At 41.4% G+C, this 26,902-nt stretch overlaps 1 protein-coding gene and 1 pseudogene across 1 annotated transcript; one reads left to right on the top strand and one right to left on the bottom strand.

Annotated features, from left to right (window-relative positions):
- Nucleotides 1–331: 331 nt before the first annotated feature.
- The window catches only part of LOC136509504 (putative disease resistance RPP13-like protein 2), a 35,401-nt pseudogene continuing 8,830 nt past the window's right edge, over nt 332–26,902 (bottom strand).
- On the top strand, nt 19,542–21,288 carry LOC136509373 (uncharacterized). The gene is made up of 8 exons (XM_066504194.1): nt 19,542–19,774; nt 19,875–20,048; nt 20,170–20,283; nt 20,375–20,488; nt 20,561–20,668; nt 20,755–20,991; nt 21,077–21,125; nt 21,281–21,288. The coding sequence occupies exons 1-8, from the start codon at nt 19,610–19,612 to the stop codon at nt 21,286–21,288; spliced, it is 969 nt and encodes a 322-aa protein (XP_066360291.1). The 5' UTR covers nt 19,542–19,609.

Raw genomic sequence — 26,902 nt, 5'->3', positions numbered from 1 at the left:
TTATTTAAAAATAATGGTAACATATGTTCAACTTCATATTCTTGATGCTTCTGCGGCTCTGCAGGTAAACGTTCACTGCATTTTTATTATAGTGGCACACATTTATGTATGGCTCTTGGCAGTGTAAGGGTCATGACTTTTGCCACATTATTACTACATATTAGTTTGTACATAGAACAACACCGACAATAACGACTCCATCCAAATATTTACAAATTACAATCATTCAACACGAACAACACAACATATTTAAGAGAGTGCACAGGGAACACACAATACCCCATACACAGTGGCCATATACAAGCACGTAGCTCATAGGAACGATGGCATGTTAATCTATATACAATACTTGCATGGCTGCGGTGGGTGCCAATTTTACCTTACCATGACTCATGCGAATATCATCCACCATTCAGACATATCATCATTTTCTTCATGAACATCATTATTCTCTTTCTTAAGATCAACCACGATCCTTGTGTTTTTTAGAACATTTCTTGTCATTACCTAGGTCAATATCATGATAACAACCTGTGAATGGGGAGTGAATTTCCAACTCTTTGAGCTCAGGAACCATGCTCACCTCAACTTCAACAATCTCCAGCACTTCCACGTCAATCATCTTGATCTTTTTGAGGCGTGAAAATTTGGATGAAGCAAATACAAGTTTCTGGTCCTTGTACGAGCCAGTGTACAATGCAAGGGTGGCAAGAAATGGCAGCTCAGACAGCTTGCTAATGAATTCCTGAGTCACATATGTTTTCTCCAGAGAAAGCATGATGAGATTAGGGAGACAAAAGGATTCACTACCATCTAGATCAGATGAATGTACCAGATCCCCACTTAGGAACATAAACTTGACACGTTGAAGGGAAGCGGTGGTGAAGACATTTGAAGGAATAATTTTACCTTCTAAGATCAGGGTCCTAAGGCTCTCAAGTTTCTCTAGAGCACCAGAAAGAGCTTTCACATTGACATGTGAGATATCCCTGATTGACAAGAACTCAAGATGGATCATCTCTCCTAGTGTCCTTTCCAAAGTCAGCTCCTCCGAAACTTCTTCAATCTATGGAGTCAATTGTATGCAGCTGTTTCAAGTTGCCAATTTGCTTGGGCAGTCTGAGGACAAAGCCAAGGACATGTCTCAGGGTCTTAATCATCCAAAAGGACCTTGGGAGCTCTCGGACATTAGTTTCCCTCACATCCAATGTTTGGAGGCTAGTGAGTCTTCCGATGGACCATGGGATATGTTTCAGTGAACATGATGTGATGCCAAGGTACTGCAAGTGCACAACATTGCCAATTGCACTTGTCAAAGTCTCACCAATCTCAATGCCTTGCAGATTGATGACACGGAGAAACTCAGATCCATGAAACAGTTCCTTGATGTGAGATCTGATGTCTTTCTTCATCTTAGAGATTGCCCTTCGTTGAGATAAATGAAACATATATGCCTGACTTCCTTTGGACCTGTGCCCCTGATCACCTTTATTAGGCTCTTGCTCATACTGAGAGAAGATGGATCGTAGCTTTGGCAATGGATGGGCTAGGACAGCATATTTGTCAGTGTAGTTCTGCAGAGAGAGGCGGCGAGCACTAGTTAATGTAGGGATAGCATCATGGCTATGGACCTCCACGAAGCTTGCTTCATGTGCTTCTATCTGCAAAATGTCATGGACTTTGTTTTGGATTGTGACCGACATACTGCCGAAACTGGAATCATCATCCATTTTCACTCGGTTGACAAGATTCCGATTAATCAACTCAGATAGGTAGATGTAGCCAATCTTCTCCATTGTCTTCCCTCCCTTTGAACTTATAAATCCCTCTGCAACCCACATAAATACCAAGCTTTCTAATGAATTCCTGAGTCACATATGTTTTCTCCAGAGAAAGCATGATGAGATTAGGGAGACAAAAGGATTCACTACCATCTAGATCAGATGGATGTACCAGATCCCCACTTAGGAACATAAACTTGACACGTCGGAGGGAAGCGGTGGTGAAGACATTTGAAGGAATAATTTTACCTTCTAAGATCAGGGTCCTAAGGCTCTCAAGTTTGTCTAGAGCACCAGAAAGAGCTTTCACATTGACATGTGAGATATGCCAGATTGACAAGAACTCAAGATGGATCATCTCTCCTAGTGTCCTTTCCAAAGTTGGCTCCTCCGAAACTTCTTCAAGATCTATGGAGTCAAGTGTATGCAACTGCTTCAAGTTGCCAATTTGCTTGGGCAGTCTGAGGACAAAACCAAGGACATATCTCAGGGTCTTAATCATCCAAAAGGACCTTGGGAGCTCTCGGACATTAGTTTCCCTCACATCCAATGTTTGGAGGCTAGTGAGTCTTCCGATGGACCGTGGGATATGTTTTAGTGAACATGATGTGATGCCAAGGTACTGCAAGTGCACAACATTGCCAATTGCACTTGTCAAAGTCTCACCAATCTCAATGCCTTGCAGATTGATGACACGGAGAAACTCAGATCCATGAAACAGTTCCTTGATGTGAGATCTGATGTCTTTATTCATCTTAGAGATTGCCCTTCATTGAGATAAATGAAACATATATGCCCTACTTCATTTGGACCTGTGCTCCTGGTCACCTTTATTAGGCTCTTACTCATCTTGAGAGAGATGGATAGTTGCTGTCACACCCGATTTTAAGGATAAAATGGGATACAAAAATCTTATGTGCGTCCAGAGACCAGTCACACACATAAGCCGACAAATTATAAATAGTATCATCACAAGTGTTTATTACGTCACAAATAATTAGACATAGTCTTCACATAAATGTAGTAGAAGTATAAAGAAAAATCTATCGCGGAAGCTCCATATCATAGGGACATCAACGGGTTGACCACAAGTCTAGTAATACTCAGGAAAGTTGTCATTACCATAGCCATCTGTTACTCATCCGGGATTTTTATCCAAATAATGAAAATAAACAAGCGTAAGTATGTGTCGTACTCAACAAGGGTAACATGGGGTTCATGAGGCTCAAAAGGCTTGACACAGGTTTAACAGAATTCAGCTTTAGTTGTCACAATTTTAGCATAAGAGTAGCAACGAGTGGTTTCAATCCCATATAAACACATGATCAATGTAAACATGAATAATGAATAGCTTAAACAGATAATTCTTAGTGATCATCTATTCCATAAGGGTTCCAAGGCCGCTCGTGACCGTGAGCACGGCTGATATACCAGTTTTACACTCTGCAGATGTTGTACACTTTCACTGTGAGTCGTGATACCCATATGCCCGAATTAATTACTCCCAAAACACTCCCAAGGTGAGCAGACATGGTTCACAATGAAACCTTTCAAAGGTTCGTCTAACAAGTTAGGGCCATTAGATTCTCTCAGCAAACAGATATAGGAACCCCCTTTCGAATGGCACAATTCCATCACGGCTATACATATAAGAGTAGAGGCTATCCTATACCCGATTCGTCAAGTCATTCTTACGCCTATAAAGGTAACCACTAACAAGCTAGAAAATATCCTCATACTTTGCCAAAGCTAGAGCCATGTAGCCCTCACAGCTGTACTGTAAGTCCCGGGTGATCACTTATAGATAAGTCCTTAGGGAGAGGAATCTAAAGCATTTAGAAAGTAGCTAAACACTCCAACCCCCCTATTTCCAAGTTGCTAAAAAGTCATATTTTAATGTTTATTGCATATACCATTAGTCAAGTTACAAGATCATGGTTTAGTTGAGCACTAGCAAAGCTATCCAATGCATATCCCAAAGGACATAAGGTATAAGTTCAATTCTAGGGAATCCCTATCAAGGTGACACATGCAATATGAATTAAATGTATTAAAGTTGATAGGAAACAAGGATAATCCCATGCTATACTTGCCTTGAACAAAGTGCTCCTGCTATTCCTGCTCGTCAAAGTAGTACTTGTGACACCCTAAAATTTGTACTTTTGAAAATAGAATTAAAATGATTTATTTATGAATTTTGTGCTAAAGAAATATAGGAAAAAGAACACTTTTCATTATATTAAAACTCATCATAGGGTGTAGCAACATGGTTGTGCATACATTCCGGTGCATTTGATTTATAGCAATGAGTGGTTGAATCCAAAATTCAAAATGAATTCAAAATGCTTTTGAAAATGAAATTAAAAATGGTTTTGAAAGAAAAGAAAATTTGAAAATAAAAAGACTTTAAAAAGTTGTAAAATTTATTTTTGGAAAACTTACCAAAATTTCACATTTTTATTTGAGTTGAAATGTATATTTGAAACTCTATTTGAATTTGCATTTGGTTCATAATTGAATTTGGTTTTGAAAACAGAATAGAAATGGAAAATCCTCTTCTGGCCCAGTCAGCCTAGCTTCTCCTTGCTCGCGCGTGACCTATCTCTTTCCCTTCATTCGCGCGGCCCAGCTGAGCCTCACCGTCGCTTCCCTCTCTCTCGGCCCAGCGCACCCCGTGGCCCAGCAGCGTGCAGACGCCGTCCTCTCTCTCGCTCTGTCGCGAACACCTCGGGCCCTCATGTCAGTCGACGCTGTCTTCTACCTCGCGCCGTATCCGTGTCAGACACTACCACCGATGGAGTCCCCTTCCGTCCCGCGTCACCTTGCCTTGCGCTCCAAGCAGCTTCCCGGCCTTAAATACCGATGCCCGCACCGCGCCACCCTCCCTATTGCGTTCCGGAGTGACTGCCATCTCGTAGCGCCGCCGCGCTGAGCCAAAAACCTAGCGCCGCCGTCCGCTGTCGCCCCGCCAAGGCACGCGTCGTCTCCGTGCCTCTTCTGCCGTCAAGAACACCTAGGTGAGCACGCCATCCTCCGATCTGTCTCCTGGTGCTCTTCGTTTGGTTAACCATGGCCTCTACGCTGTTTTCATCGAGCTCCAGCGAGCTCTGGTCATCACCGGCCATGGCACCACCGCTTGGAAGAGCCGCTCCGGTGACCCCATCCACACTAACCTCTCTCAGCCATCCATCCGAGAATAGACGGCCACAATTAGATCCCTAGCCCAGCATACCCCTTCGGTCCACCAAGACCCGTGGACGCGGTTCACTATCACCAGTCCACAGCACAGCGCACCCGGCTCATGCGCTCTAGCCAACTCCGCTCTGCCACATCACCGGAGACCAGGTCAACCGTCGGCTGCCGCTGCTCTTTTGCACAGAAGACCCTGTAGATCTACGATATAGAACCCGCAGTCCATCTCTTTAGAAAATAATTAAATCCAGGCCCTTGGTTTTTCCATTATAGCCCCTGCCCTTTCTCCTATTAGTGCCCGTGGTCCACCGGTAGATTTAAAAATCAGATTTTATTTATTTTAATTTAAAAATTAAGTTTCATCTATTTACAAAATTGCCACTACCTTCTGTAGGCCATATATTCTTCGTTTTAACTTTGATTTGACCCGTTCAAGTTGCATTAGATTCATAACGATGTAATCTACGTATTAGTGGCATTGTTTAACATGTTTAAAGCTTTTGAATAAAATAGTAATTAATCCATATGTAGTTACTTTCCTAATTAAAAGCAATTAGGGTTTTTCACCGTAGTCTTTTGTAAATAAAATAAGATTAATCTTATATTGGATTTCTAATACAAATATTGTTTGGTTTAAAAAATTAGATATTCTCTGAAGTATCTTATATATGTTTTATAATCATTCAAATAAATGGAGTTTATAGTTTTCCTTATTCTCTAATAAAAGCAACTTAGGTTTTTCACTCCAGTCTTTTCTAAATAAAGTAAGATTAGCTTTCTCTTGGTTTTCTAAATAAAAAGTAATTTGACTTAATATGATTTAGATATTTGTATAGAATATTCTATATATACTTTTATAAAATAAATAGACTATAGTTTTCTTTTACACGTATAAAGTAAATCTTCAGTAGTTGTATCTTCTTCGTTATAGCTCCGATTAGCGTGCTTTTCACGTCTGTGTGTTCGTAGCAACGTGTAGAACATCTTTAAAATCTTTTTACTTGCTATTTATTATGGTTGGTGTACTGTTATAATTTAGATCTATTGTTTGCTTTGTGTATGATTGCATGGATGCTTGTGTGGTGCTTTATGATCATGTCCAGTCGGTGAGCTATACGTGGTGAATCAAGAAGCAGATCTTTGAAGTTTTCGACTTGAAGAAGGATCAAAGTTTAAGGCAGGTATAGCATGGGATCTTCCTTGTTGTCCTATTCACCTTAATATCATTTGAATCATATGCATGTGTCTACCTTGGCAACCGTAGTAATTTTCCTAGCTATTTGCTATCCTGGATTCCATGATTCCTATGGGTTATTGCATTGGGTAGTATGATGCTAGTGCTCAACTAAAGCCATGATCTTGTAACTTGACTAATGGTATATGCAATAAACATTAAAAGATGCTTTTTAGCAACATGGAACAAGGGGGCTAGAGCATTGGGCTGTTTTATGGTGCTCTAGATTCCTCTCCCTAAGGACTTATCTGTAAGTGATCATTCGGGACTTACAGTACAACTGCGAGGGCTACATGGCTCTGGCTTTAGCCCAGTATGAGGACCTTTTCTAGCTTGTTAGTGGTTACCTTTATGGCGCAAGAGGGACTCCGACAGGTATGATCTCGGCCTGCTAAGAGGTTGCACTTTGGTTTCTTGGTATTTTGTTAGTCACTCCTTGGAGGGGGCTCATGCTTATTGATGGGGAAACCTTAGCCACCCTAACTTGTCAGACGAACCTTTGAAAGGCTTCATAGTGAACCCTGCCGACCTTCCTTGGTAGTGGGTTAAGAGGCTCAAGACCTTGGGTGAAAGGGTAAATCATGACTCACAGTGAAAGTGTACAACCTCTGCAAAGTGTAAAACTATTATAACAGCTGTGCTCATGGTCACGGGCGACCTTGGAACCCTTACGAAATAGATGATGAACACTGATGATACTGATGTTGAAGATGCTCACTAATGATTACTGTTTATGCTATTCATTATTCATGTTTACCTGATCATGTGTTTACATGGGCTTGTGATAAACTTGTTGCTACTCAATGGCTAAAATCATGACTCATTAAAAGCTAATCGCAGTTAAACCAGTGTCAGCCTTTTGAGCCTCATGAACCCCATGATATATTTGTTGAGTACGACATGTATTTACACTTGCTTTACTTTTTAAATCTTTGGAAAATTCCCGGATGGGTACCAGATTGCTAGAGTATGGAGGAATTAGGCTTGTGATCAACCAGTCAGTTGTCCCTATGGAATTGGAGTCTTCACCCGAAGATCAGAGTTGTCTTTCCGTTGTTTGCTGTCTTGGGTTATATCCTTTATACTAAGTATGTTATATATTAAGCATTATCTATTGATATTACCTTTATTTATAGCTATATGTGAGATTTGACTTCCTGGACTCACATATGGTGTGTATCTGGTTTTGTCCTTAAAACTGGGTGCTACAAAGTGCTATCAGAGCAATGCTGACTATAGGATGCAAGACTCATAGGAACTGGTCGTTCTAAGTTTTAGAAGTTGCTACAAAAACCCTTGCTCTATGAACCTTGATATTTTCTTCTCTACTATATCTCTACCCTTGCTATTCATCTCTACCTTGGAGCTTATTTTAAAGTCTTTGTTCTCATCTTCACTCCTTGGTTTGATATGCTTTTAGAACGGTTCCTCATGACCTTTTTGCGTAATCTAAAGATGAGTCTTAGGATTGTTATCTGTAGTACAATGAGGACGATAGTATCACAAGTTGAGTCAATGATTAAATGGTGCACCTTTATTGTTTTGTTTAATTGTCATTATGCTTATGATTATTTTGAATCTTTGTAATGATTGCAATGATCTTGCTGGGTATTCCCACAATTTCATTTAGTTTATAGGCCTAAGGTATAAGGATCAGTGCAATAAATAGTTGGGTTTTGGTTTCTCCTATTTCCTCTATCTTGTATTTCAGAGCAACCTATCTTTATCGGCTTATATATCTATTCTTGGATGACCAAAAATCATGAGAAAAATTCTAGACAATAGTAGACTTCGATATCTTTCTGTGACCATAAGAACCGCCCTCATATCTTTTTTGGTTATGGAGTTATGAAAATCACAAGATGATGCAACCGCGCTGTCTAAAATCTGGAGCAGTTTCTATTGTGCACTGTTTTCGACTACATAAACTGTAGAATTTGGAAAAGTGTTCTATAAGGAAGTTGTGGAGGATTTGATAAGATTTCCAACGATATAAGCTACAACTTCATTGGATTAACAGAATGAGATCTATGGCTGTTTTATTGCACTACTATTTTCCCGTCCCGCGAGTGAAATTGAGTTGTCTGTTCACACCTTTGCACATGAGTTTCTTTGGGATGTTAGGATGCCCTTATGCTAGTTAATCCATCTAGAAGAAGGTGCAAGCTACCATGCTTGATCTTTTCTTAAGGGGGTAGCCAAGTTGAAGAATTAGCCAGATGAAGTTTCATACGTTCTAGTTATTCATTTGGAAGCATCAATTATCTCTGTGGTGGGGTCTTGTCTTGTCTCTCATACTATCAATCCTATCTTGCCATCTCTTGAAGCTACATTTAAGAATGCTATGAATGACTGAGTCCTAATTCATACATGTTGATAACAGATGGTTGCTACCAGGAGAAGTGCTTTACAAGGTGCTGGAAGGAATCCTGCCAATTCTAGTCCACCGCCATCCAATTCCCCATCTATAGAGCAAGCTTTGATGACACAGACTCAGTTATTACATTCTATTGCTCAAAATGTGTTGAACGACCCACATCAAGCACCACCTATTGACAAGCATGGTGAATTTATGAAGGGACACCCACCGACATTCTCTCATACAAGCAAACCACTAGAAGCTGATGATTGGCTTAGAGCTATGGAGCGACAATTGGACATAGCTCAGTGTGATGACCATGAAAAGGTGCTTTATGCTTCCGGTCAACTACAAGGAACTGCCCAAAATTGGTGGGAGTCATTTGAGTATGGGCGTCTCAACAATGCTCCTGCTATCACTTGGCAGGAATTCAAGGAGAATTTCAGGTCCTATCATATTCCGTTAGGTGAGGTAGAACTTAAGCAAGAAGAGTTCCTCAACTTGAAGCAAGGATCTATGTCAGTGTGTGAGTATTGTAACCAGTTCACTCAATTGTCACGCTATGCTCCAAAAGAGGTGGATAGTGATGCTAAGAAGCAAAAATGCTTTTTGAAAAGACTGAATGATTGTTTGCATGTACAGCTGATGACCGTGGTGTATGCCGACTATCAAACATTGGTGGACAGAGCAATTGTAATTAAGAACAAGCATCGAGAGATGGAAGAGAAGAAGAGAAAGCGTGACCTTCAACGCTATTTAAGAAATACTCGTATCCATTTTGCTGCATAACTAGAATATCAGTCACACCCTATGAATCTGCTTAAAAGTAATGATCAAGATCTGTATCATCAACCTAATGATGAAGTGTAGCATTTTAGTTCTCAAGAGCCATGTCTGTCATCTCCCACTATCACCTTGATAACGACAAATACTTCTACTAGTAACCTCCTTTAACGGTATCTACTCTCTGGTACACGCAAACACTTCTTTAACTGAGACACATGGAACACATCATGTACACCTGACAAGCTCTCAGGCAATTCCAATTGATAAGCTACTTCTCCACGTCTCTCCAAAATCTTGAAAGGCCCAATATACCTTGGTGCTAACTTTCCTTTCATGTTAAACCTTCTCACACTTCTCATAGGTGACACCTTCAGGTAACCATAGTCCCCTATTTCGAAAACCAATTCTCTTCTCCTAGTGTCGGCAGAACTCTTCTGTCGAGACTGTGCTACTCTTAAGTTATCTCTAATCATCCTTACTTGCTCTTCTGCGTCTCTTAAAACATCAGGTCTGAACACTTGAGTTTCTCCCATTTGATTCCAAAACAACGGGGTTCTATACTTTCATCCATACAAAGCTTCGAAAGGTGCCATATGGAGACTCTTCTGATAACTGTTGTTATACAAAAACTCTACATAAGGTAAACTCTTGTCCCAACTTGTACCATACTGCAATGCACAAGCTCTCAACATGTCCTCTAATATCTGATTAACCCTCTCAGTTTGTCCATCAGTTTGAGGATGATATGCTGTGCTAAAATTCAACTTTGTTCCCAATGAACTATGTACTTGCTGCAAAAAATGAGATGCAAATTGAGTACCCCGATTAGACACAATTTTCTTGGGAACTCCATGTAGACACACTATCTTCTCCATATATAATTGGGCCAAGCTCGGTCCATTATAAGTAGTCTTGACCGGTATAAAGTGAGCAACTTTAGTTAACCGATCCACTATCACCCATATTGAATCATAACCTCCCTGAGTACGTGGTAACCCAATAATGAAATCCATACCAACTTCTTCCCACTTCCACTCAGGTATCTTCATTAGTTGTAGTAATCCTGTAGGTCTTTGATGTTATGCTTTGACTCTTTGACATGTATCACATATAGCAACATACTCAGCAACATCTCTCTTTAGTCCATACCACCAATACTTCTCTTTTAGATCCAAGTACATCTTGGTACTCCCGGGGTGAATAGAGTAAGCGGACTCATGTGCCTCACGAAGAATTGCATCTCATATACCCTTAATCTCAGGTACACATAGTCTTTTCCCAAACCACAGAGTTCCATTATCATCCATACAGAAACCTGGTGCCTTGTCAATCACTATGTTCTCCGCTATCTCTTTCAACTTAGCATCCAGTAACTGGCCCTTACGTATTTCTTGCTCTAGTGTGGGTTCTATCACCAACTTCACTGCATTAGTGACAAAGCCCAAGTTTAGTTGCTCAAATTCAGCACACAACTCACTTGACATAGCTGCCACTTGCACCTCCTTGGCGTAACTCTTCTAGCTAAGAGCATCGGCAACAACTTTCGCCTTTCCAGGATGAAAGTGTACTTCTAGATCGTATTCTTTAATCAACTCTAACCATCGACGCTGTCTCATATTCAGATCTGTCTGAGTGAAAATGTACTTCAGACTCTTGTGATCAGTATAGATATCACTCTTATGTCTGATAAGATAGTGCCTCCATATTTTCAGAGCATGAACCACTGTTGCTAACTCCAAATCATGTGTAGGATAGTTTAGCTCATGCTTTCTCATATGTCGGGATGCATAGGCCACTACTCTGCCTTCTTGCATAAGAACACATCCGAGACCTTGACGAGACGCATCACAATAGATAGAGAAATTCTTGCTCAAATCTGGTAAAACCAATACTGGGGCTGTAGTCAACCTCTTCTTCAATTCCTCAAAGCTAGCCTGACACTTTTTAGACCACACAAACTTAGCATTCTTCTCCAATAGAGCTGCCATAGGCTTAGCAAGTTTAGAAAACCCTTCAATGAACCTTCTGTAGTATCCAGCCAATCCCAAGAAACTACGAATCTCTCCCACATCGATTAGTGGTTTCCAATTCAACACATCTCTCACCTTGCTTGGATCCACTGCTATTCCACCATTAGAGACAACATGGCCTAGGAAAGAAACTTCCTTAAACCAAAACTCACACTTGCTGCACTTAGCATACAACTTGTGTTCCTTGAGCTTCTATAAGACCAACCTTAGATGTTCAGTATGCACTTCTTCAATTTTGGAGAATACTAGTGTATCATCAATAAATACCACCATGAACTTATCCAAAAACTCCATGAACACCTTATTCATCAAATACATAATGTATGCAGGTGTGGTCAAACCAAAGGACATAACGGTGTACTCATACAAACCATACCTCGTAGTAAAAGCTGTGTTGGGTATGTCAGTTGCACGAATCTTCAGTTGATGATAACCAGAATGAAGATCAATCTTAGAGAAAACACAAGCACCTCTCAACTGATCAAACAAGTCATCAATTCTAGGTAGCGGGTACTTGTTCTTGATAGTAACCTCATTTAGTGACCGATAATCAACACACATTCTCTAGGTACCATCCTCCTTGTCAACAAATATAACAAGGTGCTCCCCAAGGTGATGAACTAGGATGAATGAAACCTTTCTCCTATAACTCCTTTATTTGTTTCTTAAGTTCCTCTAATTCATTAACCCCCATTCTATATGGATGCTTAGCTATAGGTGCAGTTCTAGGTAATAATTCAATAATAAACTCAATGTCACGGTCATGTGGCATACCTGGCAAGTCATCGGGGAACACATCCGGAAACTCATCCACTACTGGGTCCTCCTTGTTGACGCTATCATCAAGATAGTTCACTGTGGCTGTCGGCTGCTTCTGCACTACAACATCGACACTGATTCTATCTCCATTCGGTGCGGTCACAACAACTACCTTCTCTTGACACTAAATCACTGCTTGTTGTTGCATCATCCAATCCATACCCAGAATCACATCAATACCGAATGTTCTCAACACAATGGGGCTCACTTTGAACTCTACCCCCCTTAAGGATAGAGTAGTTGGAAGACAACGATAAGAAGATTGCATACTACCTCTTGGTGAGTTTACTAGTATAGGATCTTTCATGGCACATAAGGGTATGCTATGCGTTCTAACAAATGCTTATGATATGAAAGAATGAGAAGCTCCAGAATAAAAAAGAACAGTGGCAGGAGTGGAATTGACATCGAACGTACCGAGCATGACTTTTGGTTCCGCAAGTGCCGTCTCTATAGACACATGATTCACCTTTCCCGTGTTGGGTGCTGGCTTCTAAGGCGTTCCTTTCGGATAACTGTGCTGACCCTGGGGTGTTAGTTGATTCTGCTTCCTAGGACAATGATTAGCATAATGCCCAACTTCTCCACAAAAATAGCATACGTTGGGGGTGGTAGGTGCACTAGTTTTCATGGGAGTGTTGTTAGGTGCTCCCTATTGTGGTGTTTGTTGGCCACTCTGCTGCGGGAGACGTTGATTGCCATTCTGCTACTAGTACGGTGGACATTGCTGGTTTGGGTTGCGCTGAGGGTACTAACAATGATTCCACTGATTGGTTGGTCCCTGGTACCTCTGCTGGAAGTCTTGTTGAGGGTTGGTGCATGGACGAGTATTGCTTCCAGAGGCCTATCCCTGAAGCCTCCTCTTCTTAGCCTCCATCTCTTTGCACTTATTGTCAATAACAATAGCGTGGTTCACCAGTGTGTGGAAATTGGGGTATGTATTGGACATAAGATGGAGTTGCAGACCATCATACAAACCCTTGAGAAAGCAGCGTTACTTATCAGCATCATCAGCCACCTTATTCGGAGCATAATGTGACAACTGAGCAAATTTGTCACGATACTTAGCTACAGACATGGATCCCTGTTTTAGAGCTCTGAATTCCTCCTGCTTGAGCTCTATCAATCCTTCAGGTATGTGGTAGGATCTTTAATTTTTTCTAAATTCCTACCAGGTGACAGGAGGAGCATTAGTGGGACGTCCATACTCGAATGCCTCCCACCAGTCTTGAGCTTCTCTCTAGAGTTGTCCTAACGCGTACAACACCTTCTGTTGGTCGTCGCACCAGTCTTGAGTTGCTTTTCCACTACACGAAGCCAATCAATTGCTTCCAGTGGATTACTGGCATGAGAAAACACTAGGGGGCGGCCCTTCAAGAATTCACTACGCTTGTCATGCGGTGCTCCACCAATTGGTTGATTTTGCTGATTCTACACTAGAGCTTGCATAAGCTGTGTCTGCACTGCCAGAAGCTGCTCAATAGTAGGTGGCGGTGGTGGTGGTGGATGTGGGGGGACACCTCCACAACCTCGGCCTCTTCCTCTTCCAGACATCTGATATCCAACACAAATATTCAAAATTTAGAGATTTCCAAGTTATATACACTTATAGAGATACATTCTGAAAATTTTCTGGACGAGTTCCAACATCAGTATCTTGGTAAAACAGTCATATCTCAAGTTTCATATATCCAAAAGAGGCTTTATTTGCATAGTTGGAAAGCTTAAGAAATTATCTACAACTTTTATTCAGACCACATGCCCAGATTGTGTTGTTAGGTTACTCAAAAATGGGACACAACCAAAACTGTTCTAGATTCCAGACTGCATAGAAACTTGAACTTAAAACAGCTATATCTCTCAAATCAGATTGGGTATAGGGGTGATTCTAGTGGCATTAGAAAGATACTTAAGTCTAGTTACTCCCATAAAAATTTCATAATTTTTGGTCAAGTAGATTTAGATTGGCATTGAGATAAGGGCAAATTGCTCCGAAAAATAGATCCGAGAGAACATGATGTGCCAAACCCAACTATTTATTTATTGACTCAAACCTTAATATTCTTAACTATGGAACTTGCGGACATGCCCATAAAGTTCCAACACTCATTACAAAAATCTAACTCATACATAAACATAATAATAAATCAACTAGGCACACCAAAGTTCACACCACACTACAAGACTCGACTTGACTCAACTTGACCCATGCTACTAATGTCTTATTACATAGAAAGGAACTCCAACACCTAGGGGCGAGGTTTATGGGGAAGCTTCTCTGTCGCACCCGGTTTTAAGAACAAAACCAGATACACACCATATGTGAGCCCAGGAAGTCAAATCTCACATATAGCTACAAATAAGGGTAATATCAAAAGACAATGCTTAATTACATAGCGTATTAGTATAAAAATTATAACCTCAGAGTATAGACAGCAGAAAGATAACTCCAATCTTTAGGTGAGTACTCCAAATCCACAGGGACAACTGATTAGTTGACCACAAGCCTAATTCCTCCAAACTCTAGCAATCTGGTACCCATCCGGGATTTTTATCCAAATATGTGAAAAATAAAGCAAGCGTAAGTACATGTCGTACTCAACAAATATAACATGGGGTCCATGAGGCTCAAAAGGCTGACACTGGTTTAACTACGATTAGCTTTTAATTGTTACAATTTTAGCAAAGGAGAAGCAACAAGTTTATCACAAGCCATATAAACACATGATCAGGTAAACATGAATAATGAATAGCATAAACAGTAATTATTAGTGAGCATCTTTATCATCAGTAGCATATATTTCATCATCTATTTCGTAAATGTTCCAAGGCCACTCATGACCGTGAGCACGGCTGATATACCAGTTTTACACTCTGCAAAGGTTATACACTTTCACTGTGAGTCGTGATTTACCCTTTCACCCAAGGTCACGAGCCCCTTGACCCACTACCAAGGAAGGTCGGCAAGGTTCACTATGAAGCCTTTCAAAGGTTCGTCTAACAAGTTAGGGCCGCTAAGGTTTCCCCATCAATAAGCATGAGCCCCCCTCCAAGGAGTGACTAACAAAATACCAAGAAACCAAAGTGCACCCTCTTGGTAGGCCGAGATAATACAAACCGGAGCTCCTCTTGCGCCATAAAGGTAACCACTAACAAGCTAGAAAAGGTCCTTATACTGAGCTAAAGCCAGAGCCATGTAGACCTCACAGCTATACTGTAAGTCCCGGATGATCACTTACAGATAAGTCCTCAGGGAGAGGAATCTAGAGCACCATAAAACAACCCAATGCTCTAGCCCCCTTGTTCCTTGTTGCTAAAAAGCATCGTCTAGTGTTTATTGCATATACCATTAGTCAAGTTACAAGATCATGGCTTTAGTTGAGCACTAGCATCATACTACCCAATGCAATACCCCATAGGTAACAAGGCGCAGGTACAAAAGACTAGGAAATCCTTAGTGGCAATCAAGGTAGACACATGCAATATGAATTAAATGATTAAAGGTGTATAGGACAACAAGTAAGATTCCATGCTATACTTGCCTTAAACTTAGATCCTTCTTCAAGTCCAAAACTTCAAAGATGTGCTTCTTGATTCACCACGTATAACTCACCGACTAGATAAGATCATATAGCACCACACAAGCATCCATGCAATCATACACAAAGCAAACAATAGATCTAAATTAGAACAGTATAACAATCATAGAAAAATAGGTAAAGGAGTTTGAATCATAATTCTACGCATTGCTACGAGCACACAGTCGCGAGAGACACGCTAATCGGAGCTACGGTTTGAAAGAAATGGCTACCGAAAGATCTACTCATAAGAGAAAATATAAAACTATAAGCTTCATGTGTGTTAACTATATAAAAGCTTATATAAATTGAATTAAGTAAAATTTAGATTTGAATTATAAAACTAAAGTAAAACAAATCATATTTTATTTATAAAATCCAGTTGCATAATATTTATTCAAGTTAGGAGTTAAACCATGAAATTTTAGAAATAGTAATATGGTAAACACCGTTACTAATGCGTAGATCTCGTTGCAATGAATCTAGCACAACTTGAACGGGTCAATTCGGAGCTAAAACGCAAAAGATATGAAATAAGCAAGATTTCCTTTATTAAAATAATAGATTAAATCTAACCTCGAATTTTAAAAGTTGAAAACATATCTAACAGTAGTATGAACATGTAGATTATGGAATTACGAACCTAACGCAAGTTGAACGGATCAAATCGGAGTTAAAACGGAGAAGTTATGGCTAAAACAAAATCAGTGGCAAATCTATAAATAAGTGAAAACGTATTTTGGATCTAAACCGAAGAAACTACGCTTTCCAAAAGAAGAAAACGTATTGTGGGGATACGTCATGGACTGTGGGTTAATTTGCCGAAAATAGAGGGGCTCTTTAATAAAAATACTAGCGAAAGGGTATCTTCTAATCTGGGCCACAGATCTCCAGATGGACGGCTCAGGATGATCGTAAGTATATGTGTATTTCCATTGTATTTATGGATTTGTTTTTTAAAGGAAAACAGCCACAAAACGTATACATGATGTCACGTGATGTCATCAAGCTAGCTAGCAACTTGAATCACGGCAACGCATGCATGGCTCACGGCCGGTGGTGCCATGTATGGCGGCGACCAGAGCTCGCCAGAACAGCTAGAGAAAAGGCCTAGGGCCTCGGTTGACCAAAAGGAGAGCACTGGGATACCGAGAGAGCGACGGCCACGGATACGGATACGCGTATCGGTATCGGAAGGATATGGATACGTGGATACGGCAATTTCCCAGAAAACATGATACGTGGATACGTTTTACAATTTTTTTAATAAATAAGTAATAATGTAAATTAAAATTCTGAAAGTCTATAACTTGAGTAATCACTAATCAATTAATCATTAGTTCAGTACTCTACATGCAATCATACGTGATATATACATCACCAGATTACCTCGTAGGTTTCTTGTTTTCACAGATGATCCAAGTCCAACCATACTGGATGAATCCCCAATTCCTAAAATTCTAGAACATGAGAAGTCAGGAACAAAGAGCCACCCTATCGTATGTTGTGGTTGTGGCCGCTGGCCACAGACCCGATGCTAGGACCCAAATTTGGAGAGGTCATCTACTGCATGCAAGCTATCAAGCATGGCCAATACTAATCAGGGAGGGTTACAAACAAAACCAAGCAACAAGAACTGCAGCAGAGTAGATCCAGAATGGGGAAGGGGATGTACTCATGGGATGTCTCCAGGAGCTTGCTTTGTTGTTGAATCGTCCTCTCCCCTGCATCTCTCCCCTGCATTGCGGGAGCTAGCTGCGGCCATGGTGGACTGGTGGGTGCTCCCCAGTGCGGCAGTTTGGAGGAGGGGAGAAGTCAAATGATGGCTCAGATCTAAATTGGATTGGGGAGGGAGAGAAACTCACCTAAGCAGGGGACACGAGGCAGGGTGCAGTCTCCGACCCGCCATCGCAGGGGCACGAGGCTGGTCGGGGATGCCCTTGTCGCCTGTTCAACGGAATGCCCGCCCGGACCGTCTTCTCCTGGAAGGCGCTTGTCGGGACGTACTCGTCCTGGAGCGCCGACGAGGCCTTGCGGGTCTACGGTGACATGCGGGCGTCAGCGGCCCTAGGATAGGCGCCCGACGGGTGCACGCTCGCGTCCGTCCTCAAGGCGTGCGTGGCGAAAGGGGACGGGCTCTGCAGGGACGAGCTGCGTGGGCTGGCGATGAGGGCGGAGGCTGGTCGCCGGCGAGGTCGGAGGTGGACTGGTGGCCGGCGGGAGGTGGACCTACGCGAGGCGGAGGCGGCTGCGTGAGGCGAAGGCAGAGGCGGCTGCGCGTGGGAGAGACTGGGAGGGGTCGGGAGATGGATGGGAGCAGGGGAAAGGTGGGATGGTATTAACCTATTGGGCTGGCTGGGCCGTATCGACTGGGCGGAAACGTTTCCGATCGTCAGTTTCTGGCCCAACTAAGATGGGATACGCGGATATGCCGCGGATACGTATCCCGGCCATATCCCAGGCGTATCCATATCAGATATGTATTCGATACGGGATACGCCCCTTCCCTACCGTGTCCGCGCTTCTGAGCTGGGCACTGAACGGAGATGGACCGGAGGCGGCACCGGGCTTGGCGGAGCAGCAGCGACTTCCACGGGGTAAAGATCTTCGGCTAGCTCGAGTTGACGGAGAAACAGCAGGATGCCGTGGCGGACAGGCTCGGCTCCTCGGTGAGATTCAACTGGGCAGCAGCGCGAGGTCGGGCATGGACGGCGGTGAAACGGCAGGCGATGTCAACGGCGACGACGGTATGAGCTCGGATGGAGGCGACGGCTTGCGCTAGGATTCGGCGAGGGCGTAGCGGTACCAGGGCTCGGCTTATATGGGGCGCTTCACGTGGGGCGCACGGCAAGTGAGCGAGGCGGGGCAGCGTGGGACTCTCTGCAGCTGGAGTCCAGCGCGGCGATGAAAGGTAGGAGAAAGATCTTACGAACGGGCCCAGGGCTGTCGGAGAGAGGAAAGGGACGCGCGGGCGCAGCTGAGCGAAGCTGGGCTATGGCTGTGGCCTTTAGCTTGGGCCGAGAGAGTGAGGAGGAAGGAGAGAGCATTGGGCCGGTTCAGGAACGAGCCACAGGGCCCGGGAAGAGCAGGCCGCGCGGGCGAATTGGCGCACGGATGAAGCTGGACTACAGCCGGCCGAATAGAAGGGAGCAAAGGGAGACTGGGCCGGTGCCAGGAGAGAAAGGAAAGAAGCGCTGGGCTGCCGCGGCACACAGGCTGAAGACAGAGAGAGGGAGAGTTTTTTCTTCTTTTCCTTTTCCATTCTCAAACCGAATTCAAATATGAATCAAATCAAATTTGAATAAGGTTTCAAATACACTTTTCAACTTAATTAAAAATGAGGGATTTTAGTAAGTTCTCCAAAAATTGATTTTACACCTTTTTAAATTCTTTTATTTTTTTTTCTAATTCTCTTTTTCCCTCTTTTCTTTTACTTCAAAGCCATTTTCAAATTTATTTTTCAAAAGCATTTCAAATGTTTTCAATTTGAATCAATTCCACACAATTCAAAGAAACAAATGTGTCGGCATGTATGCACAAACATGTTGCTAAACCTTATGATGAATTTTAATTTAATGAAAAAATTTATTTTCCTATATTTCATGTGCACAAAAATTCACAAAGAAATCATTTTAATCCTGTTTTCAGAAGAGGCAAATTTTAGGATGTTACATTCTCATAAATCCTTGGCAGGCTGAGGCTCTCCCTTTGGTCAAGAAGGCGATGCATATGCTGCTGTTTGTGGAGCAAAGGAGCCAAGAGGACGTGTTCGTGTTTTGGGTCTAGGACCAACTCCCCAAGAGATTGGTACCCCAGGGCTCAAAGCACTCATGTCAACAAGGATGCAAATGGAAATTTTTGCTCGACAGAAAGCTGAAAGTAAGAACAGAGCTCTTGAGCAACGCATTGCGGAATTGGAAGAGGAAAGGATGGCACAAGGAAGGACAAATGTTGAAGTCCTGTCACAGCATGGCTCTAATTCACGACAGTATGCGGTAAAGAACTCGAACTAAATTATCTCTTTACATGTCGTAATCTGCACATACATTTCTCTAGTAGCAGCCAATGAATATTATTGTTCCGATTCTTGTGTAGAGTTCGACATATGAAAGACTTATTGACGAGGCACATAATGCTCTTCGGCGTGAAGACTATGATAATTATGTAGAGGATGAAGACTATGATGACTATGGCGAGGAGGATGAGAACTTGCTCCCCCGTAGGCATGCTGCAGCCCGATCAACTATGAACATTACAACAACAACAAATGTTCGCCCTTGCTTTGCAAATGATACACATGTAATCTTCCTATGCCCTTGCAAAGTATTTGTTTGTGATTTTAAAAATGTTCCCTGCATTACAATTCTCATGAGTGCATCATTTATTTTAGGTTGAAATGGAAGAGACCTTGCCCCCCTCTAGGCCTGCTGTTGCCCGATCAGCTATGAACATGACTACTGCACCAACAAGTGATATCCACCCTTACTTTGCAAATGATACACATGTAATCTTGCCTTTCTGCTGCAATGTTTGTCTTTGCGATTTCAAAAATGTTCCATGTTTTATAGTTCTCATGAGTGCATCATTTGTTTCAGGTTGAAATGGAAGAGAGCTTGCTGCCCCCTAGTCCTGTTGCAGCCTGTTCAGTTATTAACATGACTACTACACCAACAAATGATATCCTCCCTCGCTTTACAAATGATATACATGTAATCTTGCAATGCTGCAGCAATGTTTCTCTGTGATTTTAAATAGTTCTCATGAGTGTATCTTTACTTCAGGCTGAAACTGATGAGAGCTTGCTCCCCCATAGACATGATGCAGCCTATTCACCTATAAACAAGACAACTACAGCAACAAATGATGGCCCTCGCTTTCATGATAACCTTGTAATCTTCCTGTCTTCGTACATTCTTTTGTGGTTTCATATACGTTCCTTGCTTTAAAATTCTTATGGGCGCATCATTTATTTTAGGTTGGAAAGGATGTGATATTATTTGCTATATTGAGATCTGAGTTAGCTGTGGCTAGGGGAACAGTCATTTCAACTAATCCAAACACCATGGTAGGAGGCCAGCCTCTTGGGAATGAATATTGTGAAGTAGTTGTCAATGTTGTGATGAGAAGGGATGCTATGCTGCCTCGGACTTATGGCGAGATGCAGACTATGGCTAGTGCTCTCAAGATGAGCATTGCATGGCCATACAATAAAGTAATAAACTAGACTTGACATAATTTTCATTTTGTTTTGATCTGTGATGCATGACCAATGTCCTAATTAAACCTATCTGTGATAGATAAAGGAATGCAAGAAGGCATCTAGTACACCTCTCAAGGGCAATGCAGGTATGTCCCTAAATTAGAGGCTGACAAAGTGAATAGAGGCTGCAAGTGAACAGAAAATAACAGCTCAATTACATATGCAAGTACAAGCTAGTAGTGCTGCTGGGTGGTGAGCAGGTTTTAGTTAGTGCATGAGATCGTCTTACATTGATGGACAGAGTACTAGAGTAATAACCAACTGGTTGCCATGGCAAATAGAATAAGGAATTTAAATGTCGCCAGTAGCTAGCAATAATTATAATGGGTCACTTGGCGCTGTCATTTTAAATTATTATATGAACTTGACAATTAGTTCAGATTTTATTTTTTAGTTCAAATCTGCAATGTCAATTTGATTAAATAAATGGTTCGAACACTTTACAGCCCCACCAGGAACTGTCTTAGTCTAGTTAGTTCCAGAGTTTCATACTTTACAGCCCCATCATAGAAATTATTATATGAACCTTGAGGATAATGGCATGGGTACTCCACGCGAGCCATTCTGTGCAACATGGTCCTATGGACAAACAAATATGTAATATAGATAGTATCATAGTAAACCATATAGGGGGAAAGGAGATCCAAATTATTGAAGCAGCACAGCAACAACCTATCAACAATGCACTTAGAGCATCATCCCAACCAATGGTTGGTTCTCCTTGATAATTAGTCCACTTGGAAGTAAGACAAGGTTTAGAATTTTGTGAGCCTTGCAGTAGTTTAGTAAATGTCAATGGAGATGTTGACCACAGAATGGCAGAAATTATCAATCACTTAACAAGTGCAAACCCTACCACTGACTAGTCATTTTCCAATTAAATGTCATTATAGGGTATTAAGAAGCTAAAATACTCCAGTTTCAGAAACTAAGCTTCCATGCATAGAGACCGCCCATGTATTGAGAAAAACTATCTGACACTACAAAATCCTGACCATGTGGTTAGTGTTACAAATCGAAAATCACACCAATGTTGAATTAAAGAATGGGCTGGAGGTGTAAGAGGCTGGGAAAACACTAATGTTACAATTCAGCTGTACATTTTTCATATGAGGGTGAGTTGCAGCTTTGGGGTTTCAGAGTGTAGTAAAGCCTCTTTACTTGTGCCTACCCAACTACCCACATATAACCCACCAGAATCCTATCCGTCCCAGGTCTGCAGCGAATCAGGCAGAGTAAAGCTAGAATTCAAGGCGCCCCTCAGCTTGGTTGGCAGAGCAGGCCAATGCCCAATCGACAGGCGCAGCGATGTGCCTGACAACAAGATAGGCTATATAGTATGCTACAGTAAAATATCGATACAAGTTCTCCAACATATACTCCATTTTTATCAGTCTATTTATTACTTCAGCTTTTATCGGACTTTCATCAAAAACAATGAAATGAAGCGTGATATGCCCTATCCCCCCACCCCACCCACACACACACACAGCAAAATGAAACACCAACTATAACCAGGCTCCACCACAAAATTCAACTCAACAGATGGAAAGAGAGAAACTACCAAAACTTCACAATGAGAGATGGTCACCAGTACTCCAGTACTGGTGAAGCACCTAGTGGCACATTTTGAGGAATCCATCTTCAGTTCCAACCACAAACAACCTTGACAAAGGAAGCATAGCAATAGTTGAAAGGACAGATAGGTTTTTGTGTTTCACCCCTCTGTCAGCCGAATACAAGTTCTGAAGTGCAAGCTGCTGATGTCCAATCTGCTTAAAAATAAATGGAAATCACTTTCATGAGAGCCAATTAGATTTCCATCTCATATAGTTTATAAAAATTGCTAAATGGGAGTTACACTACTGCTGGAACTTGGAAGCAGTAAATTCTTTCAAGATTGAACAATGTTGCCTGTTACAAAAAGGAAAATCTTACTTCACTTGCTGGTCTCGATAGGGAAGTTAGTGCAATTTTGTTCCTTAAAATTGATACCACGTCCTGACCCCACACAGAGAAGTTGGAAATGCCGTCTGAATGACTTCTGAAAATGTTTGACTGTGTTGCCAGATTCCTATCACATTTTCCCACAAAAAAAAATATGAACATGCAAGCTGATGTTTGTTCCGGGCTTGGTTACTCTCTGGTGCACCTCGTTAACTACCCAATCACCACCTTTGTCTCCCTTTGGAGTAAGGTAGATGGGCCCTTCTATGCCAAACCTGATTAGAGAAATACTATGAAACCATTTGCCTTGATTTTTACTATCCTAGCTTCAGTGTCAGTTGGCCTGCACGGTAAAGAGTTAGGCAGTCAGAAAACAATGTACACAATCCTTAAGGCTTGAACAGACTTGATGTCGTTACTTTTTGCCACCATCCTTGTCACATTTCAATATTATCTACTTCTAACCTACCACACACTTATGTCATCTACAATCAAGATATGTACCTTGTCTTGAAATATATGTGGGTGTGAAGTTCCACTATTGCTCTGCTTGCCATCTGGGCATTTCGATGTCTGTAATTCAGGTCTGGCACAATAACAGTATCAGTAAAAAATAGTGACACTTATAAAATAAATGCTCAAGTATTGGATTTGATTTCTCATTTCTTACTGCCATAGACCATGCTCAATGCAGCCTAATTACATGGTTGTTATATTTTTCAAGAAGTGTTGGGCAGTCTTTGGCTTGAGTTTCTGGAAAATGGTTATGCACATAACCTGGTGGAGGCTCTAGTGTTGGCAAGCCATTGCTTTTGGTTTTTGAGTTCCTAGAAATGATTGTGTGCACAAACCTTAGTATGTCAAACACAAACTACTAGTATTGCTTGCTGGGTGTGCATTCATGTGATCTTTTGGTGGCTGACCTTGTTGGATGATGTACTATGCAAGACAAGATTGTATGTTATATATGTATGGATCTCCATGTGATAGTATGTGTTTTTATATCTTTATGTGATGGACCTTAAGCTTGAATTTGGGTATGATATGTACTGTGCAAGACAAGATCAGCTGGTGGCGTGTCTGGTTCATTACTGCAAGCTCAGGTCAGGAGCCAGCCACTTCTGGGATCAACACAGGTTGATAGTTTATATTCATATATTATATCCTTCTATTGTTAATATCCATAATTGATGGGGGAAGTTTCTATCAGGATATGAAGGTAGAAACGAATGTAGCTTTGAACCTGAGAGCTGCAGGTGCAGATGGATCACTATTTGGAGCATCAGGTGTCTGACATCGAACTCTCTTGTTATTTGATGCTTCTATTTAGTACAATCACTTGTTTTTTTCACAACTAAAGCCCTTCTGAATGTAGAATTCAAAATAAAAATATAACCTTGCGATATTCTTTAGTCTGCATGTCTAATGGAGATTTTAAGGGCTGCACTGTTTTTTTTCTCGAACAACGCAAGGGCTGCACTGTTGTGTTTGTAACATACTTTTCCATCTTCGTTTTCATGCTTGGCAGGCTCTAATCAGGTGGGGAACAATTTGACCTTGAAAGGGTGGCCTCTCACACTTAGTTCTTCACCTTTTCTAGGCTTCCAGTCACTTGCATTCTAAGTTATAATTGGAAGCAAGTTTGCCTATTACACATTGTTGTGCTCTTATGACACGTGTCCTTTTGATCATAACTATTCAGGGTTTAGAACATCTTCGATCTGGATGATGTACTGTGCAAGATTGTATGTTATATATGTATTGATCTCCATGTGATGTATGCGTTTTTATATCTTTTTGTGATGAACCTTAAGCTTGAATCTGGGTATGATATGTGCTACATATTTTCTCATTGTATTTATTTTTTTATATATTTATATTGTCCTGTAGAATAATCTGTCGCTATAAATACATGGACTGTTGGATGATCTGTCGGTATATGTCTTGTAACAGAGCATCTGTCGCCAAAAAGTAGCAATGGACTATCTGTCTCTAAAAAAATTCAGGCCAACGGACTCTCTGACTCTAAAGATTTTTAGCGATAGGACTTATATCGTCTGCAGAAGTCTGTCGCTATAACTTTTTAGCGTCAGATTGTCTGTCGCTGTAGCCACTTTTAGCGTCAGACCGTCCATCGCTAATCTTGGTGTTGTGGTGTAGTGTGGGCCATAAGCCAGGGAGAGGGTAAATTTTTCTTTTCTTTTTCTAAACTAATTTTCCAACCCAATTTTGAAATACAAATTCAAATCTAATTTGAATCCTTTTGAAGTTTTGCTCAAATACAGTCGTCACAAAAACAAATATGCAGCAGCATGAATGCATAAACATGTATGTAGACCTATATTTGATTTTAATTTTAACAAAGTTATTATTTTTTCTAAATTTCAATGCTCACAAAATGCATAATTAAATTATTTTCTCCTATTTTAAAACCATGCAAATTTTATGGTGTTACAGTAGCTTTGGCAATCGATGGGCTAGGACAACATATTTGTCAGTGTAGTTCTGCAGAGAGAGGCGGCGAGCACTAGTTAATGTAGGGATATCATCATGGCTATGGACCTCCACGAAGCTTGCTTCTTGTGCTTCTATCTGCAAAAAGTCATGGACTTTGTTTTGGATTGTGACCGACATACTCCCAAAACTGGAATCATCATCCATTTTCACTCGGTTGACAAGATTCTGATTAATCAACTCAGATAGGTAGATTTAGCCAATCTTCTCCATTGTCTTCCTGCCCTTTGAACTTAGAAATCCCTCTGCAACCCACATAAATACCAAGCTGCGTGCCTCAATTGTAGTGTTGGTTGGCAACGCAGCAAAGTAGAGGAAGCAACATTTTAGCTCATGTGGAAGATCATCAAAGCAAAGTGACAGCATGCTTTCAAGATTCGCTGATGGCTTGGACTTAAGGTAGTGAAAAACCTTCACCCAATCACTTGGGAACACCTTGGTTTGCACAATTCCTGATAAAAGAACAACCGCCAAAGGTAACCCTTGGGTGATTTTGAAAATACTCTTTTGGTACTTCTTAAGTTTTTTATCTTGCAGTTCCTTAGGTAGCCTCTGACAAAACAATGACATGGTAGCATCTTCTGTAAGTTTTTTTTAACTGAATGGTGACATGATGGTAGCTGCTAGATGGCTCTTCTGGTTTATCTTGTGTGATATGCACTACTCTACTACCCCTAGGCCCAACTGGGATGCTAGTCAAAAAGTGCTTCCATTCAGTACCACTGACTTCACCATCTATCACGAGCAGGTACTTCTTATTTTTGAATTTATTTTGCTGCATCTCCTGTGCCAATTCTTTAGGGCAATCCATGTCGTCTTCTGTCAGTTGCTGAGTAATTTGTTGAAGGATGTTGGGAGCAGTCAAATAAGGCGCAAAACTTTCCATGGCTTGCACTTCAAACACTTTCTTCTTTTCCATTTTTTTGTATATGTCTCTCACAAGAGTTGTCTTGCCCATACCACTTTCTCCGGACACAGTGATCATGACTGGATAGTGTTCTTTGCCCTATTGGTGTTCAGTTAAGTTATTAACAAGGGCTTCCTCTAATTGGTTGTGTTCCTCCACATATATCACCGCATCTGAATCGTGGACATCATCCCTGAGATTCAACCATTAAGTTTAGTCTGAAGAGTAAGTTGACAATCAAACATAGTGCCAAATACAATCTATCCATTGCCTATCGATATTTCTTAAGAAAAAATGAAAATCATTTTCCACTTCTTTCAGTCAATATATGCCTCGGTCAGCCAAAGTTACTCTGTAAATAAAAGCGAGAAGGGATACCACTTATAACACTACATGCACAATACTGAGGCATGCATCTTAAGACTGCCGTCACACTACCTCTATAAATCGATTTACAGAGGTAGCATGGGTCCTTGGACCCATTGAATGGAAGTT

Source organism: Miscanthus floridulus, chromosome 15 (assembly GCF_019320115.1).
Source record: "Miscanthus floridulus cultivar M001 chromosome 15, ASM1932011v1, whole genome shotgun sequence".
Classification (NCBI taxonomy): Eukaryota; Viridiplantae; Streptophyta; class Magnoliopsida; order Poales; family Poaceae; genus Miscanthus; species Miscanthus floridulus.
Note: the sequence above shows the minus strand (reverse complement) of the source record. Positions and strands in the feature narration are given on the sequence as shown.

Coding starts and splice junctions, on each gene's coding strand:
- LOC136509373 (XM_066504194.1), top strand. CDS start 19,610: ATGTCAACAAGGATGCAAATGGAAATTTTTGCTCGACAGAAAGCTGAA. Junction 19,775..19,874: donor CTAATTCACGACAGTATGCG/GTAAAGAACTCG, acceptor ATTCTTGTGTAG/AGTTCGACATATGAAAGACT. Junction 20,992..21,076: donor TTGCATGGCCATACAATAAA/GTAATAAACTAG, acceptor TATCTGTGATAG/ATAAAGGAATGCAAGAAGGC.